The 14,865-nt window shown below is 45.1% G+C and overlaps 1 protein-coding gene across 1 annotated transcript in view; it reads left to right on the forward strand.

Annotated features, from left to right (window-relative positions):
* nrxn3b (neurexin 3b) overlaps positions 1-14,865 on the forward strand; it is a gene marked incomplete at its 5' end in the record, with an annotated part of 438,909 nt that overhangs the window by 381,284 nt on the left and 42,760 nt on the right. The window contains 1 exon segment of the mRNA XM_084082398.1: positions 390-561. Coding sequence (XP_083938524.1) covers positions 390-561 — 172 coding nt within the window.

Here is a 14,865-nt window from a genome sequence, read left to right on the forward strand (position 1 = left end):
TGAAGCATAGCTAGCTAGCATCCGCGGGTCCTTTAGGTGGTACACCATTAGCGCCGGCCGAGGGTATTCAACCACGCCGTTCCATTCAACCTCTTTTTCCGTTTGCGTTTGCTGTTTCATTACTGTTTGACAATAGCAGTCAACAATCTCACTTTTGTCGGCTTTGACAATTCCGGTGGATGCGGAGCTAAGTGTGGCTCCCGTACCCTTATAGCTGTGGCACTCAGCAGGCTTTCAAAATGGGTTTGCACGGGCAAATGGTCGCTTTTGTTATTGTGCAATCTAAGCGTCGGTAATTGCTTTCGCTAGACTCAATGCGAGTCTAAAATCAGCTCAATAACTGCTGGCTTATGTGGTTTTCTTCTGTGTTTTTCTCTTGTGCCACACAGGAGCAAGGCAAAGTGGGCGTGACATTTAACATCGGCACAGTGGATATCGGCGTGAGGGAGGACACCACACCCATCAACGATGGTAAATACCACCTGGTCCGGTTCACCAGGAATGGGGGCAATGCCACATTGCAGGTGGACAACTGGCCAATCAACGAGCACTTCCCCACAGGTACCTCCCCCTCTGTTATTACAATTATGTCGTATTTGACCCATCAGCTGTGACATTTGTTTCAAATTGGGAAATGGACACCAATGGACATCACCTGCTTTTATTCTGTGGCTGTTGTTGTTGTTTCTTTTCTAGCAAAGGGCACAGGGGGAGAAAATGAGGAGAATGCTGAGGTGATACGCTTGGTTTCCTCCTGTCTGGGATCGTGCCTTGCTTATTATTCCTCAACACAGTCCTGTTTTCTCAAGTACAGACAGATGTTGCCTGTTAACACACTTTGCACGTTGCTCTCTCCCCATCCACCCACCGACGCCCCCCACCCCCCTTTCAGTGGCAGTTTTTGCCCAGAATACACAAGAAAAACACCTTCGAATCGGAACATGGGCTAATAGCCACCCAAGCTGGTGCATGCTGTGGCTGTGCACCAGTCGTCCACCCAAACACACACACACAGAGAGAGAGAGAGAGACACACACAAGATGAAAAAAGAAATGCTTCATTTGCGCCCAGACACCTGGCCCCGCGTGAGAAAGCGGTCCAAACCAGCAGCTTTTGTCTCTGGCGTGGGGAATTATGGTCGAGGCGACACCGAGCCAGGTGGCTTTCTGGGAGGGATTGAAAGGTAACCAGGGGGTCTGGTTTTGGTGGCTCAGCGAGCAGAGGAGGAGGATGCAGGTGGGAGGGAGGGCGGCCTGCTGGCCATGCGTCTATCTCTCATTCGTAGGTCAGGGGGAAAGCTAGCGCAGCGGCGGAATACAAATGGGGTCATCAAAGGCAGCTCGGCTCAATTTGGTAGACTCCGGCACTCGCCTCATTTGGAACAGAGATGTGCTGCTCAGTTTAGTCTGTCTGTCTGTCTGTCTGTCTGTCTGTCTGTCTGTCTGTCTGTCTGTCTGTCTGTCTGTCTGTCTGTGTGAGTGGGAAAGTGCCCTCTTGTTTTTTTTCTCTTTGCATTAATAAGACCAGACTTAGTCATGCAGTGTAAACATATTGAAGAACAGCCACAGAATGCAAGTCGATGCGAGAAAATGATTTTAAAAGGGAGGGGTGTGTGTGTGTGTGTGTGTGTGGGGGGGGTGTTACAATAAAGAATAATGTAGGTTTGAACTTGAATAGGCGTTCTAGCAGGCTCGGCTTTCTTGTGTTGCCTGGCCCTTATTATTGCATTCAGTTATACGGTGCTGTAGAAGGAACGTACGCAGCAAAACACGGTTACTTTCTTAACCTGCCAGTGTCACAAAGACACTCTGGCCAGCACTGAAGGCTGAACATTTTTTTATTTCTCTTTGTGACACGTGGGTTCAAATTGAAAGAAAATGAAGACGCTATAACCTTGTTTTGGTGAGTATGATCCGTCTGTCTTCATAACAACTCTTTCATTCAAAATGCTTTGTGCTCTAGTACAGTATACAGTCCTGTCCTCCAACACGGTCAAATAGGTATTTTTCTGTGTATAGCTGCAATGGCACAGTGGTGGAAAAAGTACTCAAATGTTTTACTTAGGTAAAAGTATCAATACTGCAATGTAGACATACTCTGTTACAAGTAAAAGTCCGGAATTGGACGACAAGTACAAAAATGTTTGAAAATAGCAGATCTACAAGCTCACAACACGTCGCGATGCGACGCGTTGTGAGCTTGTGGATTGGCTATTTTCAAATAGCCTATGTATAAAATAGGGCTAAAGTGGTTCATGTATGTTTCATAATGTCATAATTTATGTCTGAAAAGTAGGGGTGTGCCGATACACTAATTTCACCAAACGATACGATACGATATTTGGCTCACAACTTCGATACGATATCGATACGATATCGATACGATATCGATACGATATCGATACGATATCGATACGATATCGATACGATACGATACGCACTTTTTTTTATTATGAAACTATATGGGGGAGGAAAAAAGTAAATGCAAACAAATAATTCTGTTTTTGCATTATTCAGACATGCAAACTTGTAGCTTTTCAGCTACAATAGCCGTTTTAAATCCAAATAGGGCAATAGTGTGACACCTGACCCGAAAAAAAAACAACATGTTGTCACCCTTTTCACCTCGGGGCTGTTTGCATGCCTGATTATAATGACTAGAAGTTCGGGCCGCTGCGCGGCCCTCACATCTAGCGTCCGCGTGACGTCGCACTGTGTAGGTGTGTACATGTAGTGTGCAAGGAAGTAGTAGTGTTGAGTAATGTGATTGAGGCAAGAGAAGTATTGGGTATGAATGTAGGCGGGTTGTTGTTGATTGAAATGAGATTGCATTGTTTGTTAGATAGCATGGTTTATTGGCATGGTGTGATGTCGGACAGTGTTGGTGGCAACATGTAAATGTGAGAAAGGCAAAATAGCAGTGAAATGAAATGACATCCAGAATAACATTAACAGTGAAGCATTAATCAGGAGCAGGTGTACAGTATGTTGCATTGGGGGGAGAATACAAACAAAGGCAATGGCAATTATGTTGAAGAATGAAGGTCATTTGTCACTATGCAATCAGGGAGTAGCAGCACATGCAAAGTGTTTGAATGAGCATGTTTGGATTAATAAAAGAGTTCGGGATAAACAACGTTGTCAGTAATTCCCTCATCATTGTTCACAATGAAAACTTTGACGGCGCTGGCTCTCTTTCCCCTGGAGAAGGCTGTGTAGAGTTGGCCATGAGCGAACACAGGTTGAGGCAAGTAGATGCCAACTCGTTCGTTCTCTTGCCCCTGCCCCTTATTGATGGTAACAGAGAAAGCTAAGCGGATAGGGAACTGTCGTCTGATGAAGGTGAAGGGAAGCTCCTCATCTCTGTCATAGTGAGGTATCCTTGGGAGGAAGATTTTTTCACCCCTGTTTGTGCCAGCTGCAATCTCACACTCAATGATTTTGTCCATCATCTGCAGTACCACCATTCTGGTGCCATTCTTGAGAGTGCGGTCGGGACCTGCTTGCAGGTTTCTCAGCAGCATGACTGGGGCTCCTACTTTCAACTTGAGGTTATGATCAGGCATTCCAGAGGGTGTCAGTGAATTGAGGAATTCCACAGGCATGGAGTCCTTGTGGTCGTCCTCCAGAATTGTGTCGGCTGAAAAGTAGACTCTCTGTTCTGTAGGGAAGTCTGCCAGGCATATGTTGTTGATTTCTCTAATGTCATTATTCAGAGGAGTGTATACAGTGCCATTGAGAAGGTTGTCTTTGTTGACACATCCAGTTTGCAAGTCAGGAAAGGTGAATGAAATGAGAGTTTGGAGATCGTGAACCAAGTGGTGGGGTTGAATGCGGACCTGCCATTCTGTGTCCTCCTCGTGTGGGAGTGTTCCTTCCCCTAATGCAAGGAGATAGTGGGAGAAGTCCTTCTCTGCTCCGTGTGTTCTCATGTTGAGGTTTAGCTTGTGGTGTTTCATGTGAGGATAGAGTGTTGACATCTGGATGCATGCTGAAACTATCTGGGGCCTGCCTGCTCTTTTGATAACGGGGAGGGTTTGCCTTGGGTCTCCACCCAGGAGGACAGTTTTGCCACCCCAAGGCTGCTGTGAGTGCATGAGATCCCTCAGTGTTCTTTCCACACACTCGACGTTAAAGCGGTCAACACTGAAAATCTCGTCCCAGATGATTAAGTTGCTGTCTTTAATGAGCTTGGCCAGATTGGACTCTGCGTTGATGGCACAGACAGAGTCTTGGAAAATGGGGATTGGGATCTTAAATCGTGAATGAGCGGTCCTACCACCCTCCAGGTTCTGTGCTGCCAAGCCTGTGCTGCCCACACACAGCACAATGCCATGCTCTGCGCGTATCGTAGCAGCAATGACCTTAAAGGTAAAGGTTGTGCCATATCCTGCAGGGGAGTTGAGAATGAACTGGCGTGTGATGGTTTCTTCTTGTGGGGCATGCACTGCCTGATAGACGGATTCGCAGAGTGCCATTTGTTCCGCAGTGAGCTTAGGAGCAAGCGACTGTACAATTTGTTGTTGCTGTGTTATGTTGAATTTTTCAGATCTGAAGATTTGTGTCAGCCTTTCCTGCGCAGTTAGTGGTCTTGGCTGTGGCATGTCATTGTAGAGGGATGTTGTGGTATGCAGTTTGTGGTTGAGAGTATTTGTGACATTGAAGAGCGTTTGCGGCTGCATTTGCGCGAGCCACACGCTGGCGAGTGGCATTGCGTGTGCGTTTGCCCAGCATAGCTTTTTTGCGTGGTCCCATGGCTGCGTGCGAAGTTGTGGGTACTGTGTAGTAAAGTTTCCTGTTGTCTCTGTGTCGTTCTGTGTACTGCGTAGTAAAGTTTCCTGTTGTCTCTGTGTCGTTCTGTGTGCTCTGCGGGGGTAGGGGCTACGTGCAGTAGAGGGGGTAGGGGCTACGTGCAGTAGAGTTGCAAGGCAACAACACGTGGACGTGTGTGGCATTGGTAGCATCGCTGAGGACACTGGCATTGGCCAGGGCATCCAGGTCCTTTATAGTGATGGCTGTGCCCCTGTCATTATGGTGATGTCAGATAGTGTCAGACATCTCCATATATGGAGCTGCCTATATCAGTTATGCCCAAATATGGGACCGTGATGGCTGTGCCCCTGTCATTATGGTGATGTCAGATAGTGTCAGACATCTCCATATATGGAGCTGCCTATATCAGTTATGCCCAAATATGTGGGTTCTCTGATGTCAGACCAAAATAAGCACCCGGAAGTGAATTTCGCGCTGGGGAAGAGATTTGCATAGTATTGGGGCATAATGCGTTTCATATTTATTGTACATCATGGAAGTAGAGTAACGGTATGGGAAGCAGCCGGTTCAGAGGCAGAATATTGAGGAATTTTGGGGTAAAATGTGGAGTTAGTTGGGCCATGTGTGTGCGTGGAGACCGCGCACACACACATGTGTAGCCCCATGAGTTTGGCCGTCAATTATAGGTGCAAGATTGTAAAAAAAAAAAAATTAAAAACGATATTTTTTCCCCCCAAAACGATACATATCGTCACGAAAACGTATCGCGATATATCGTGGGACGATATATCGGCACACCCCTACTGAAAAGTAACTAGTAACTACAATTTTCAAATAATTGTAGTGGAGTAAAAGTACAATATTTGCTTCAGAGATGTAATGGAGTAGAAGTAAAATGACTGAAAATGGGAAATACTCCAGTAAAGTAAAAATTCCTCAAAAGCATACTTTAGTACAGTACTTGAGTAAATGTACTTACTTTCCACCACTGCAACTGCATTTGGAACGCTCACGAAAGTGGCGGTTCTTCAGTGGTTCTTTGGGGTGGTTGAGCTGCTACAGTGTATACCGTAGCACCACTGCCATATAAAGAACCAGCCAAGCCCCTGTGTGGTTCTTGAGAGGTTATCTACTGGTCCATCAGCTTAGTTTTGTCACCCCTATAGCACCGCATGACAAAGACGATACATAGCACATTGATGTAGCACCAACAGAGGACCAAAGGTTTCTTTTTTTTGTGCACACAACACACAACCGCCACCCCGTCGCTCACATAATCTCACTCGTATTGATTTGCGGAGGAGAGTTTAAGCGTCACGCAGTGTGCAGTAAATGCTGCTTTGAGAGGCTTTTTTTTCAGCTGAGAAAAAACCTTCAGGCTAGGAGCGCAGGGCGTCTAGGCCCTATAGCGTTCTTCTGAGAGAAGACGGAGACCTTCATCTCAGCAGGCCCGCAGTCACGTCCCCCTCATTGGGGGGACGGGACGTGTTGTCCCCCGTGCCGTGACCTGGCACTGTGTCTGGGTTCAGTGGGGAGGACCAGGTGATTGGAATCGCTTCTGTCATTTTTGCCCCGTGGCTGGCTTTTGCTTCGCCATGACCAGTGGTGGAAAAAGTACACCATCACATTTTCTACTGAAGTATCAATACTGCAATGTAGTTACAAGTAAATGGCCTGTGTTCAAAATGTTACTTGAGTAAAAGTGCAAAAGTATTGGAGATATACTTAAGGTACCAAAAGTAAAAGTACAAAAAATATTAGAAAATAGCAGATCTACAAGCTCACAACGCGTCGCGATGCGACGCGTTGTGAGCTTGTAGATCGGCTATTTTCAAATAGCCTAGGTATAAAATAGGGCTAAAGTGGTTAATGTGGTATGTTTCATAATATCATAATTTATATCTGCAAAGTAACTAGTGGCTAAAGTTTTCAAATAATTGTAGTGGAGTAAAAGTACAATATTTGCCTCTGAGATGTAGTGGAGTAGAAGTAAAAGTACTGAAAATTGGAAATACTTTAGTAAAGTAAAAGTACCTCAAAATTGTACTTAAGTACAGTACTTGAGTAAATGTACATGTACTTAGTTACTTTACACCACTGAGGACAGGTGCTTGGAATCGGTTCTGTCTTTTTGCCCGTGGCTGGCTTTTGCTTCGCCATGACCAAATAAAGACAGGTTTCATAACTGCACTGACAGTCTGTACTGTAAAATACATTTTTTTTGTATTGATAATGTGTCGAGCACACACACACACACGTGCACACTGTGAAGTGTGAGCTCATGTTTTCAAATATAGCAAAGATGCCTGATCTACAACTTCAGAATGACGCAATGCAATGTAACACAATGCAACGCCACGTATTGAGCTTTCTGTGAAATATAAATACAGACACCAGGTTGCAAGTGGTTGGAGTGTAGGCTGATCGGGCAAGGAATTCGAATGATAAGTACATTTACTCAAGTACTGTACGCTTTTACTTTATGTACTTTTACACCGTTACATATCAGAGGCAAACATTGTAGTTTTTACTCCACTATTTCATACTTTTGTACTTTTACTCAAGTAAAATTCGGAATACAGGACTTTTACGTGTAACAGAGTATTTTTATATTGTGGTGTTGACACTTTTACTTAAGTAAAACATCTGAGTACTTCTTCCAACCACTGCGATTGTAATGACCAGAAACTTTAATTTGCAATCGAGCTATTTAAACTAAATTTAAATGTTTTAATTGCCCATGCACACCATCGTTAAGTGTTGACTCATCGTTGGTCAATATGCCTGATCAAAGCCTGTTAACCCATTCAAACCGGGAATGTATCTGTGTCATTTTAGATTTCTTTGGGCTATTCAAAAAATAGCAGATCTACAAGCTCATAGCGCGGCACCGAGTGCCGCGCTATGAGCTTGTAGATCTGCTGTTTTTTGAAAAATCGTGAAAGATGTGTGTAAATCCTTGACTATGTATTTTTTAAAGCAAATATTTTTAACTCTGTTATTTTTGGATTGGCTCAAAGAAATCTAAAATGACAGAGACGCGTCCCCGGATTGAATGGGTAAAAAAAGATGACTGGTGATTGGTTGCCTCAGTGTATATAGTGCCACGCCATAGGCGAAGCAGAGAGAAAGAGAAAGACTGGGAGAGATACCTTTTTTAGCCTTGTTGGATTCCTCCCAAGGGATCCCATTGAGGTTTTCGTCGCTATTCCAATGCGCTCGCCGTTTTGTCCGTGGGAGAGGTGTGCATGTGGTGGGTCGTGGGGGGGGGAGGGTGGGGGGGCGAGGATCGAATTATGTGGTCATTTCTCTTTCTCTTCTGCACAGGTAATTTTCAGGACGCTCACTGATAGAAATTCAACAATGATTGATTTTTATCCCCCCCCCCCTCCTTGTAAAGGCGTTGTCATCTCATGAGTAATTACGGGTTAGGGTGCAGACTCATCGACTCCCAGAGAGCCTTGAGGGCCACCACGAGGCTCTCAGGGCCCGCTCAATAAACAGTTACCGGATCTGGTCTGCTTTTTACCTGATCTCCTCGGCCGGGGGAATAGGTGAGGAGAGAAAGGGTGCCCGTCTGCCAATTGCTTGTCTGTCTGTCAAGGCCCGCTTGCAAAATAGCCTCCCTTACCTAGCCCCGGCCGTGGAAATTGGATGCCTCGAAACGCTAGTGTTTGGCAAAGTTGGCCCACCAGGTGACAGGCAGTGGTGGAAAAAGTACTTAGATATTTTACTTAAGTAAAAGTATCAATACTGCAATTTAGAAATGCTCCATTACAAGTAAAAGTCCGGAATTCAAAATTTACTTGACTAAAAGTATAAAAGTATTGGTATCAAAATGTAGTACCAAAAGTAAAAGTACTAAAATGTTTGAAAATAGCTGATCTACAAGCTCACAACGCGTCGCATCTCGTCGCAAATACCTTGATATCAACATTGTTATGAAAATATCTTATTGTGATGATAATAGCAATTTTTTAATATAGTTTACAAACGCAGCAGATCTACAAGCTCACAGCGTGAGCTTGTAGATTGGCTATTTTTGCAATAGACAAAAAAGACAACACTTATTGTATGGCATATCACGATATCCAAAATACCAGCCAATATCTAGTCTCATTTCACAATTTAATATCCATATATTGCCCAGCCCTTTAGCCCTTCTCTTCCAGAAAGACGAGAGGAGGGGTTTACTTTGTGTAAATACCGCGCCATTTCTTTCCATCAATATAACCACCATTGCTTCGTAACTGTTGTGAAAGTCCCAGATGCACTGGAAAATCCAACGCTGTGTCCGTGTTGCACTTTTCTCAAGGGGTGTGTGTGTGTGTGTGTGTGTGTGTGTGTGTGTGTGTGTGTGTGTGTGTGTGTGTGTGTGTGTGTGTGTGTGTGTGCGTGTGCGCGTGTGCGCTCAAAATCCAAATTACCCAAATGGCTTTTCTTTTGTTTAGGGGAGAGGGTTCCAATGTCCTCATATAACTCAATGAATTTGTATGCTCAGTGGTTTTGTATGGTATGATCTGTTGTATTTGTTGTGCATAGGTTTGAATGAAGGAGCTACTGGACCGAGCCAGACGGAAATTTTGCATTACAATTTGTCAGAGCTGGCCAAGGTTCAGACGCTGTCTCGGGTGAATGGCCACAGGCATCCGGAATGCTTTGTGTGTATGTGTGTGTGTGTGTTGTTGTTGGGAGTAATAGTCATAGCAAGTGTGCCTTTGTGCTTACATTGCATATAGTAAGCACACACGTGCGCACTCTGCACGCTCCACTACACACAACAGTGATGTCAACGTTGCTACTATACCTGTAAAAGCCACATTGGGCAGCGGCCCATTCAAGAGGCCTCGCCGTCTGGTCTGTTAACCACTTTCAACCTGGCGTCCCTATTTTGGGCATGCAAAATCGAAAAGAAAAGAAAAATAGCACGCTTAGAAGCTCGCAACACGACCAATTGTGAGCTTGAAGTTTTGCTATTTTGAATGGGTTAAGAAAATAAAAAACCCACAAAGACAAAGCTCTTCCTCAGTGAGAAGAATTCTACAAAAGAAGAAACCAGATAAGCTGAGCGTAGACTGCTTCTTGGTGCTAGTTTATGCTTTGAATGCCACAAAACGTTCAGAAACCCACCTCATAAATGATGAATCTACATCTCTGGCATTGTGAGAGAGATTGGTGAGGGAAAGGGGAGAGAATGAAAGAGAGAGGAGGGAAAGGAGAGAGATGTGGGGGGGGTGAATAAAAGGGTCTGAGGAAAACGACTGACAGAGAGATACCAGCGAGACATTTAATCGACCGGATGAGAGCGATAGAAGGACAAAAGGATGAAGAGGGAGAAAAAAAAAACAGGGGCACGTATTAAGATTGGCGTTTGGAGAGTCCAGACCGTCACGAATACAGACTGAGGAGGAGAAAAAAAAAAGAGAGTGGGGATTGGCGGCGGAGAGGAAAGGAGATGGACAAAGCCATGCTTGTGATTGTGGGTGAAGAGGTCTGAGGGAGCAGACGAGAGAGAGATGGAGGATGAAATGGAGGGAGGAATAGATGGACGGTAGAGTAAGGAGGAGTGAAGAGAGAGAGGAGCAACGAAACGGATCACATGAGAAAGGGATTTGGGATTAGACAGAGAGAGAGACAGAGAGAGTGAGAACGGTTAGGATTTTTATTTTCAATCAACACGATTGAAATTAGTCTTTTTGCATAGCTACACATACACAGTACTGTAAATCAGTGGTTCTCAAACTTTTTCATGTCAAGGGACCCCCAAATTGACACTTATTAGCCCGCGGACCCCCATTTGAAAAGATATGCCAGGGACCCCCTGACTATCATTTAGCTGGGGACGCCATGGAACACCGTCAAGGACCCCTGGGGGTCCCCGGACCCCACTTTGAGAACCATTGCTGTAAATACAGTATTATGCATTACATCCAAGAGGTCAGAGCACACGATCATTACTTTAACGGCATTGGTGGTCGACTTACAGTACATAGTAGCAGTCACTCTACAGTCTGAAATACGCCGTCTCCTGTTTGCACTGGGGAATCGAACCAGTGACGGTCACTTGACGGGTCTGCCGCCCTATGTCGAGGAGCCCAACCTACCAGAGAGATACAGAGAGAGAGAGAGAGAGGAAGAAAAGAGAGATGAAAGTGGGGAGTAGATTGGAGAAAGGGGGTGGGCGGTATACAAGATGCTCATATAACCTAGGGCCCCGGCAGACTCCAGCGTTGCAGCGCCAGCATGTGGAATGATTTCTTTGGACAGAACTGCGGTATATCAAATGTACTCATCATCTCCCCCGAATGGAGGAGCAGCATGCCAGGAGCCTGTCACGGTAGCCATTTTCAACAGTTTTGATTCGGCCCCTCCAGCGCCCGCCCCCCCCTCTTCCCCTTTTCGACGGCGTCCCGCTGAGACGTGTGGCTGGCAGGCAGAGTATGTAGCGAGCGAAACCAGCGGAGGAGTGCCGCCGTCGCCGGCGTTCTCGTTGAGTGAACAGCTGCCACCGGAGGCGGGGGGGGGGGGACATTCAGACACTGTTTTGGCTGCGAGAAAAGAACATAGAGAAGCGCACATTAAAGATGACACTGATGCAAACAGCGGACGCACAGTCAAGTAGACGCAGGCACAGGCACAGGCGCGCACGCACACACACACACACACACACACACACACACACACACACACACACACACACACACACACACACAAATACAAATACAAACTACAATCAGCGTACACGCGCCTTTAAAGATATTCCATGATGTAGTCAGCGGGGTCATTACCAGGTTCACTCTCTGCATAATGAGCATATTGAACTGAGCAATGCCGACACTGAACACGGAGAAGAACCGGTTCTTATAGACTACTGTGGAATTTTAAACAACCTCATCATGTATGAGTACTGTATGCCAGCCATATTCAGTCGGTCCGAGTCGACGAGTGTCCTATGGCATCTCAATCCAATCACGCTGGGTGTTTCGCATGTTTAAACCTGTCTAGCAGCATGTGGCATTCTGGGTGTCCGTACAGTAGGTCAGAGAGCCTCTGTGGATTGGTCACGTGTTGCCTCCGAAAGATTTTAGTTGCATGCAGCTCTTGTACGGGAAAATTCAGGCTTCTGCGATTTTTCTCTACATTCTAACATTCTAATGCATAATTCATGGTCCGTCGTACTATGGAAGGAGTAGATCTACAAGCTCACAACGCATCACATCAACGTGGTGTATTTCAGCAAGTATAAATTGAGTGGATGCCAGCAGCCACTATGCTGCAGCCTGGCTCCATATTTACAGATGCAGAATGTAAAAAACAATGCAATGTTGTTGTTTGCCTATTTGCACTGCACACACTCTGCACAAAGGCTCGATCCACAAAGGCAGAGCAATTTTCCGATTAACAGCCATGCTTTTATTGGCAAGGTCATCCATTCTGCGATCACCTTTAGAAACGGAATATCAAATTGACACTCCATAGAGATTTTTCTCATTAGCTGGACAATTAGCTTCTGGTGTATTCATTACTGAAGGAGTGGCACCTCATTAATCACCTAGAACAATGTAAAAGCTATACCTGAGACTTCCCCGTGAGCAATGCCCCGGCAAGCTTATACCTCTAACTCTCAGCTTACGACTAGATTTCACCCTAAATGGACAAACAATATGAGACTGAGGTTTGCAACCCAAACCAGGCATGTCTCTCAGAGCCAGACAACAGCTTCCACATCTGCGAATGCTGCAGAGAGTTTGCAAGTGCACCTCACAAAAGTTGCGACAGGAAGAACATGCCATCTGTCGTTTCCGTTCAAAATATTTAAAAATAGCTTTTTAAAATGTATTTGGGGGATTTAGAGATAGACTTATTTACCTGACTGCAAAGGCGAAACGGAAGTGCAGGGCAGGACATTACACTTTATTTTCTTCAGTGCAGACTGTTCGGCGGAAGCGTTTGAAAAATTGGGTGAGCCGACAGTCTCAGTCTCGAGAGACTACAAACCAAGTGACATAAATTAAAGTAGGAAAGAAACAAAGTCGAAGAGCGCGTGGTATATGCGTACGTACTTATTCAGTGTGTGAGTTTTGAAGGTGTTTCGGTTTACGTACTTTAAAGGCGAGTCCTTGCTAGCCCCCTTTAGCACTTCCATCTACCCCCTGCTTCTTCAAACAGCCACCTTGCCTCCCCTGCAAAGGCCCCTGTCCAGGACAGACAGCGTATCCTGGCTGCCGCCCCAAACACCCCATGGCATCAAAGGAATGTGCTGTAGCAGATTAACCCGCTGGCACAGTGTAGCATGTCATGGCATTAGCCTCCTGCCCTCGCTCAAGTTAGCTCCCCCCTTAGGTTCCCTAACTCCCTTAAAGTACCACCTCCACCTGTTCTCTCTCTCTTTATTTCTCTCTCTCTTTTCTTTCTCTCTCTCTCTCTCTCTCTCTCTCTCTCTGTGTGTGTTTACTAGACACTTTGAAGACATGGTGGGAGGTTTTTGCTGAAATAGTGCAGCAGAGATGGAGAGTCTACAAAGAGCTGTATAAAAACTCAGCCTTAGGCGAAGTCTATGGATTTTCTTCCCCAAATCCTTTGTGACATAGGTTGTTGCTAAGTGAGACAATAGGGCTCCCCGCGAATGTGTAGGAGTGAGTGTATGACATTATTAAGAAAAGATCTATCCTCCGGCAACGCTCGACGGCAGCCAACCTTTAGCAGGTGTAGCTAATTAAAGCAAATGTTTAAAAAGTGTTGTGCAACTCTGAAGTCTCACCTGGTTCCATGGAGCTCCTATATTCATAGCGTGCCGCTGAAACCCTAACGTCCCAATTGTGGACATGGCATAATAAGCGAACATTGGGCAAAGATATAGGCAAACGTTCGGCGAAAAATGGCAGATCTACAAGCTCACAACACGTGGCGTTACAGGGCTTGTAGACCAGTTATTTTTTTTGCCAAAATCATTTGGTTTAGAGGGAAAAAAGGAGGGGACCAAGTACAGACCACTGCACACTGATCAATGAAGTATATTTATGGTTAACCACTTGAGCCCTATATACTTTGCCGTACAACAAATAATGAAAATAGCTGATCTACAAACTTGTAGATTTTTGGTGTTTTTGAAAATTGTGAAAATGTGGACAATTTCTGAAAATTTTAAAGGTTGGAAGTGGTTAAGATCCCTTTGTTTTCTCACTAAAACTCACCTTCCTGGTAAGGAAGTGACATCATCGGCGCCATTGGTAGGCTATTCTTAGAGACTCCCTGGTGATGCACACTACAGTACAGCTCTGTGTTATCTCAGCCTTACGTCTCGGCGGACTCATTTCCAGAGAACATAATTCGGTGTGATTTCTCCGGGAAGACACTTTATACCACCAGGCTCATATGCAGTACAATAAACTATCATTGACCAGGGATATACTAGTGTTGTCGCGCGGACATAAACTAGATCATGCACATTCCTTTTTAGAAGTGTCCCATTATCTCTCATTTCCATATATCTGGAGCGTATTTGGCCCAGTCTCAGATGATGGGGACTTGGCAGCCAAAAGGCCTCCCACCGTGGCAGTAATGATCTCATCTGTATGCGATGTCCTCTTTCAAATCTGTGTCACCGTGGGACTTCCCTCCCTTCCCTGAAGTACTGCAAATTACCTTCATCTAATGCTACCCCTACCTGCAAAACCACAGCACGCCTCTCTCTCTCTCTCTCTCTCCTCCAAAGAGCTGCTAAAACGGAGGGGTTTCTTGGCCCTTGAAAATGTGAAAAAAGCAGGTGGTGTCCAGGGGGAAAATTAGCGCATATAAATTACCTCCAATTTGCTTGAGAGAAAAGGCGGTTAATGCATATCCGCCTTTTTAATCAGTCCATTTCCTTAACCCCTTGTGTATGTTATGTGATTTTATGAACGGTATTACAGTACATGGATTGAGATGCATTCATTATCTGTGTAAAGGTATTGCTGGTTGTTGTTTTGACTAACCCATCTATTCTTGCAGGTTTTTATTGTGTAATTTGTCTATTGTGTGAAGACTACTGTATATATGTATAGTATGCATTTTTCCATGGATATCAATTATATAATTCTCGTGAAATGTGCCA

This window comes from Gymnoscopelus microlampas, assembly GCF_963454915.1.
Source record: "Gymnoscopelus microlampas genome assembly, chromosome: 16".
Lineage (NCBI taxonomy): Eukaryota > Metazoa > Chordata > Actinopteri > Myctophiformes > Myctophidae > Gymnoscopelus > Gymnoscopelus microlampas.